At 37.2% G+C, this 6,918-nt stretch overlaps 1 protein-coding gene across 5 annotated transcripts in view; it reads left to right on the forward strand.

Moving 5' to 3' along the window:
• Positions 1-6,918, forward strand: part of LOC109374512 (C4b-binding protein alpha chain-like) — a 19,706-nt gene that overhangs the window by 4,839 nt on the left and 7,949 nt on the right. The window contains exons 2-4 of one of the 5 annotated variants that reach the window (XM_019629165.1): positions 1,678-2,123; positions 4,101-4,178; positions 5,043-5,213. In XM_019629165.1, coding sequence (XP_019484710.1) covers positions 4,157-4,178; positions 5,043-5,213 — 193 coding nt within the window. In that variant the 5' untranslated portion in view covers positions 1,678-2,123; positions 4,101-4,156. Of the gene's footprint in view, positions 1-1,668; positions 2,124-4,100; positions 4,196-5,042; positions 5,214-6,918 lie in introns of those variants that run through there. The other 4 variants (XM_019629167.1, XM_019629163.1, XM_019629164.1 and 1 more) reach the window with 4 other exon arrangements.

Below are 6,918 nucleotides of genomic sequence, written 5' to 3' on the forward strand. Positions count from 1 at the left end.
AAATAAAAGGGAACGAAGCAGCCCAATACGGAAGGAAAGGAGCTGAATTAGGATGTGTTCTCAGGTTAAGTGTAGACCTCATGGTGAGCTCTATAGAGTAAATTGCACCCCAGATTTGTCCAGACTTAAGGAAAGGAATCAGGGCTTTGTGCCTCAGTATCAGCAGGGCATTGGTTGCTTTTGGGGCATGGGGTGTAACTTCCTAGGTATATTAAGATGAGGTAGCTCCTGTCATCCCAGCATATTCCCTGGAGAAGGTCATAGGTCTACTCTATGCCTTTAACTGCAGCACTAGCAGCATCCAGAGGGTGGGCATACCATCGGGTAAAGGCCAGCACTGTTGATTTAGTCCCAAATGTCTGGTTCAGTTCCTAACAGGACACCATTATTGGCCAAAAGGTAGAAATTATTTTCGTATAAAGAAAAGGCTTGTGTTTTAAAAATCAGTCTTAGGCTCAGAATTTGGCTTAGCCACTAATTAACTGAGAGGTTTGAAGGCAGTTTATTCACTTTATCTGAACTTGTTTCCTCATCTATGCAATGAGGAAGCTAAGAGCCATGCCACAGGGTTTTATGAGGATTAATTATGATAATTTATGTAACGTTCTGGTACACTATATGCTTAAAGATTAAAAGCAGGTTTCTGGTTAATCTTTTATGTTACTTCTCTTTATTGTGGTTTCTCTTTCTAAGGCAGAAAACATTTAGTGGATTTATTTGTTTTAGTTGCTGTCTAGGAAGTTGAAATTTAATTGTGCTTTCCTCAATATTCTAAAGAATTTCATTCCATTATATTTGATAATTCTTCTCATTTATTTTTGAGAGATAAGCATTTTGGTTATTATGGGTAATGTAGAAGTCATTCCAATTCAGCTGAGTAGTGAAGGTCACTTTAGGACAATTTCCAGAGCTTACTTTTTTAGTTTAGACAACTATCTAAACACAGGTATCCACAGCTGGTGAGCACGATGTAGGACCCAGGTTGATAGTTTCATCTGTCCCACTTAAGGAGATTAAATTTAGGGAATGATCTGGATGAAGCAGTCTTATATAGTTAAGAGAAACTTAATCTTGGGGTTGACAACTGATGAAGAATAACAAATGTGCCTTCCATCCACTTGTCTCTTAGTGATTAGAGACAAAATACCGGGTGTCCCCCAGATCCTGCATTATTCACATATTCAGAAAGTCATACTAGATCTTTCTTTGTTCTTAATTCATCATCCTCAACCAGTTTACTTTCAGTGCATGATTTTTCTGTGCTGCAAACACACATTAGAATAGTTTCCACAGTAGAATAGTTTCAAAGAGTGACTCATTTGGAGTTTTATGTACATCGGCAAACCCAGGGAGAAGGGTAAAGAAGTTCCCAATAACGTGTTGTAAGAATAATTATTGTTGGGACTGCATTTTTGAGTATTTTCACACTTAGAAACTCATGTTACTTTGTTCTGGCTAGACCATGGGCTATCTAGAAAGAAATTTAATTTTCTAGGAAAAAAAAACTCTTCTATGGGCAATTCATACTCCCGACTGAAGAAACCACTTTCCTGGACAGGCACTGTTTCTCAGAGTTTGCTGTCTCTCATGCTATGACTTGTAATTCCTGGGGAGTCCACTACATACACTGGGCATTCTGAACTTTAATCCTGGCACCTTTTGCCTTTGTTTACTCAGAGACGAATCACGTGTACATCCAGAAAAAACTCACTGCGTGCGCCGCCTGAACAGTGATGAAGTCTTGCGCGTTACAATAGTAAATATGTACAGAGCCCCGGAGAACTCTCACATCAAGCCTCACACTCTTCTGCCCAAGAAGGGGGCCTTATCAGCTTGCCCTGACAGATCTGCGCTCAGCATCTGGTCTTCTCGCCGCTTCCCCTGCCCCTCCCCTTTAGTGACACAGTGCTGGGACTTTGCCAAGGCTGTTCCTTGGCTTATACACCATTTCAACCGTTACTTAAAAAACTTTTCTTCGTCTTGATTCAAGGGGTCTGAGAACGCTGAGCCCCAGCGGGCACCTCTGAGACCTTGCACCATGCCCCTCAAGGTGCAGAGCACTGTCTCAGCACTCTGCCTCTTTGGGGTCTTGACCCTACTGCTGTGCCCTTCTGGCCAGTGTGGTGAGTACAGTGGTTATGGGGGGAGAGGAAGTAGTTTCTCTAAGATATGGAGAAAAATACCCAATCGAGAATTAATCAAATATAGTCAAATGGTGGTAATGCATAACCTTTTTGAAAGAGTACAACAAACTACGTTATTAATGAAAATGAAGAATTTAAAAATATAAAAGAAACTGTTCTAGACAGAGGCTGTTATTATGTCTAGAATAATTGTGTTCACATGTAAAAATCCTTGTGAGGCTGCTTTAGTAAGAAATGATCTCTAATTTCAAATAATTTTCTTATATTTAAATGTTTAAAACACATTTACTTTCCAAATAGGTTAATTGTGCTCTTTACAAGCTTAGTTACTGATTGATTAAAAAAAAGTTTCCATTCATAAAGCAAAAATATTGTGTGTTATCACAAATACTGAGTAAATTTTCTAGAGTAAAATATAGGGCACTTTGAAAACTGTAAACCATTATATAAATGTACAGAATTGTTATTGCAATGTAAGAAATTTTTTTTTTTAACAAATGAAAGAGAAATGAAAGGGTTTGAGAGAACAGAGCTGGTTAAAGATCTACTGCTATGGAAATTAATTTGTTGTTATATTATTTAAAAGGACCATCCTTTAAGCAAAATTATATTTTTCTCTTGGGTTAGCTAACATTATTTTTTATCTGAAATAATTAATTTTCACAATAAATTAAAGATATTTATAAACATATTCCCTGAAAAAGCTATCATGGCACAAAAATGCAGGAGTTGGAATAGCTTAGAGGGAAAATCGTGACTCTAAAATAATAGTTGAATGTTCTTATGTGAGCTAGCAGGTTGATTTAAAAGTGTGGAAGCCATGCTTTCTTCATCACTGAAAGTGGTTAGGGGGATGGATTTATTAAGGAAGAATTATATTTGGAGGTTGATTTTTCACATCAGACAATGAAAATTATTGAGGAACAGTATTAATTTAGGCTATAGACTCAGTATAGAATAAGGAACTTTATGCTCAGGGGATTTTCAATTCTCCAATTTTGACCCTGAGTTCCTCTCTTAGGGTGTGAAGTAGTAGAAGGCCATATTAAATTTGTCAACATCTTTATTATTATATTTCTTTATGTTTCTATTTCCCTGTTCTTTTTCCTTCTGTTCCCTCAAATCTTTCCATTACATATTTCCTCAACCCTCTGAAATGACATTTAATGTCTGTCAACTCTGACTTGAATCTCCCTTTCTGACTGCCTCCTCTCTCTCACAGTAACAATCTTCTGATGCCAGAGACTTTGCTCATGTCCTCAGTCTACCTATCGATCTACCTCTACTATCTTATCTACTCAACTTCTACCATTCCTTCAAAATGTATCTCCAACTTATTCATGGATGCCTTCTCTCAATAAATTCTTCTATAGAATTTATTTCCTGTCCCGATCTCTTGGCACGTGTGTGACTGGTATTGTGGTATAACTTTTTATATGGCTATATCTTATCTTTTTAAGTACGTTGCAAGAATGGCCCTTAATATTACCTGAAAAACCTAGTACAGAACTCCATATATATGTTTATTCATAAAAGTTAAGAACGTCTTTTTATATTTCTATAAAGGCACTTAATCTGAGCTTTAAGGAAAGGTATATGAAAGCTGTTGACTTACACACAGGAGAATTAAACAGAATTTACCTTGGAATTACTGTTACTGTGCTTTCTGAATCTTCCAGAGTTGAAGATTTGGGAGGAGCGGAGGTAAGGGAAACAGAGCTTGACCTGAGCTGGTTCTTGGTTTCATGGGTGTTTAAAGTTTTCTTTCTCCCATGTGAATTTGTTTGTTTTTGTGGGTACTACATCATCACTGAGAATCTGCTAACTGCAGTTTCTGGGGTACAGTCAAGCCAATCTCTGATTCTTGCGATCGCTTACTCTTTCCAATCTGGTCACTCCTAGAGCTTTTTTATTTATTTATTACTTACTTAATTAATTAATTTTCTTTTTTAACAGAGGTCTTCCTCCCACCTCAGGTGGTCCTTTTGGACTGACCTGAAGATGACTTCACAATGGCTGTCTTTCTCAATGCAGGTCATTTATAATCCATGGGAAGTACTTACTCATCATTTGTTCTGCATAATGTCAGGAATACAGACCATTCTTAAAGCAACAAAATCTGTCCTTCACTCTCACCATTAGAGCCATGAGACAGCCCATTTAATGTTCCTTCCAAACTGAAAGGAGACATATCAGGCTTTCTCAGGGGGCTACCCAGACTCCCTCTCTCATTGTGAAGGAGAAACGTACTCATACACCTGCCTCATCTGGGGACAGGGGTGGTGTTCACAGAATATCAAAAGCTTTACAAAAAATACTTCCCCAAATGTTATTCTTAAAAAAAAATTATCTCTTACTTTGTAATGTCTTTGATTTGGGTGAGGGATTTAACTGGTTCTGAGCCACCTACTTCATCAATTACTTGACATTGCAAGTAACAAGAAGAATATTATTCCTTAGCCTGAACTTCCATTTTATGGCCTTTTAAACATTCATCGATGCCATGTAAAGTAAGTGTTCAATGATTGCTACAGAGAGCAGAAAACAGCAGATTTCCAGAAAGTAGCAAGGGGAATTTGAAGAGATACAAACCTAAGTTTGATGCAAGTTACTGGCACTTATGTAAGGCCACATTTGACCCTCCTAAAGTGTGTTTCCTTTTCTCTAGAATGGGTATGATGATAATACTGCCTCAAAGAGTGTGAGGATTAAATGCTTTAACATACATAAAATAATAACATAGTGGTAAAGAACTCAATCATTCCTAGTGATTTTGTCAAGGAAATGAATTATACCTCAGCAGCATAATTTAATGATTTAGTTCTATAAAATGGGAAGAATCCCTCAATCTGAATTGTTAATTAAATTAAACTAGCTCATTTTCTTTCACCATTCAAGATTGCAGAATATTTCCTAGCATTGCCCATGGATCTCATCAAGACATGAGTTCATTTTTATCCTTTACAACTGTGGTGCACTATGAATGTGATGAAGGGTATGTTTTGGTTGGAGAACCTCAAATCACCTGCAGAAATTCACAATGGTCATCTCCAGCCCCTCAATGTAAAGGTAATTCCAACTTTATTGATGGTCCTTGCTAAGAAGGTAGACCTACCATGAAAGTTCTGATAGTAGAGTCTCCTCCCAGCCAGAGGCAACACTTAGAAATTTGTATTTTATCTGTTTATTTATTCATTTCATATAGTTAACATTAATAATGCATACAGTACAAACTTTAATAGTATGAACTAGCACCCAGTTTATCACACTGTTACCAATTGTGTATGTTTTCAGAGGTAATCTAGAGAGCCACTATTTGCTTTGTTTTACTAAAATTTTTAATTTAAATATAACATACTACAGAACTGTGTACAAATCTTAGGCATACAGGTCATTGACTATCATAAAGTGAACCCACTCGTGAAACTATCACTCAGGTCAGGAAGTATTACCATTACCAGCACCCCAGAAGTGTCCCTCATGCCCTCTCTCTTTTACTTCTGATTCTTCTCCTCAAAGGAGGTCACTATTCTAACACTATAGATTAGTTTTGCCAACTTCTGAACTTTGCACAAAGGAAATTATGCATGTACTCTTTTGTGCCTGGTTTCTTTCCTCAACATCATCTTTTGGAAAATCATCTGTGTTCTTACATGTAATGATAGTTTATTCATTTTCATTGCTATAGAATGTTCCCTTCAAGGAATATACCACATCTTATGTACCTTATAAAAGTTTGAGTTTTTAATGTTTTAGGCTATTATGAATAATGATCTTATGGACATTCTTGTGCATGTCTCTTAGTACAAATGTGCATTTCTGTTAGGAATAAACTTAGGAGTAGAATTGCTGTTTCATAGAGTAGTCACATATTCATCTTTAATAGATGATACCAAATTTTGTTCAAAACTGGTTGTAACAATTTACATTTCTACCAGTTGTGTATGAGTGTTCTAGTTTTGATAAACAGAAGTTGTATATTTAATTTCATTCAAATTATTAACCTTTTTTCTTGATGCGGAGCCTTTTGTGTCCTGTTTAAGAAATATTTGCCTACAGCAAGGCCACAAAAAATATTCTCCTATGTGATCTTCCAGAGCTTTATTGTTTTATCTTTCACATTAATATCCCTGACCCTGGAATTCTTTTGGGTTTATTGTGGAAAGTAGGGGTCAAAATTTGTTTTTCCCCAGTGAACAAACAATGAACTTTGCACCACTTAATAAACCATAGTTTCACACTGCTGTGCAGTGCTACATTTGCCATAATTCAAACATCTATGTATGTATGCTTCTCCTTTTGCACTTAGAGATAGCAATTTTTAATTTGAGAGTATCAGTGAGGATTGAGAAAAATTTTAGTGAGTACCTGCTTAAGTTCAAATGAGGACTCACAGATAAATTCCAAATATTCCCTGAAATATCTGATATATATATATTTTTTTAACTGAGCCATCCTGCCACCTGTTGGCAGCTTAGCGGCTGCTCAGTTCAGGCTGGGAATCGAGCCGCTGTTGCTCAGAGCTCAAATTCTTGAGCGAGCTCTTAACCAACTGAGCCACTCAGCCAGCCCTGAAATATCTGATATTTTTATTAGAGCCTCATGCTAGCACCGTTTCATATTGAAGTTGACCTGATAAGAGATTGTAGTTGACCATCAAGATTAGGTGTGCCTTGGGCCAGCCGAGTGGCGCGATGGTTAAGAGCTGGCTTGGGACGCCAGAGGGCCCCGGTTCGGATCCCACATATGAGGGCCAGTGACACTGCCCTCTACA

The sequence above is a fragment of the Hipposideros armiger genome, unplaced genomic scaffold, assembly GCF_001890085.2.
Source record: "Hipposideros armiger isolate ML-2016 unplaced genomic scaffold, ASM189008v1 scaffold_826, whole genome shotgun sequence".
NCBI classification, from domain to species: domain Eukaryota; kingdom Metazoa; phylum Chordata; class Mammalia; order Chiroptera; family Hipposideridae; genus Hipposideros; species Hipposideros armiger.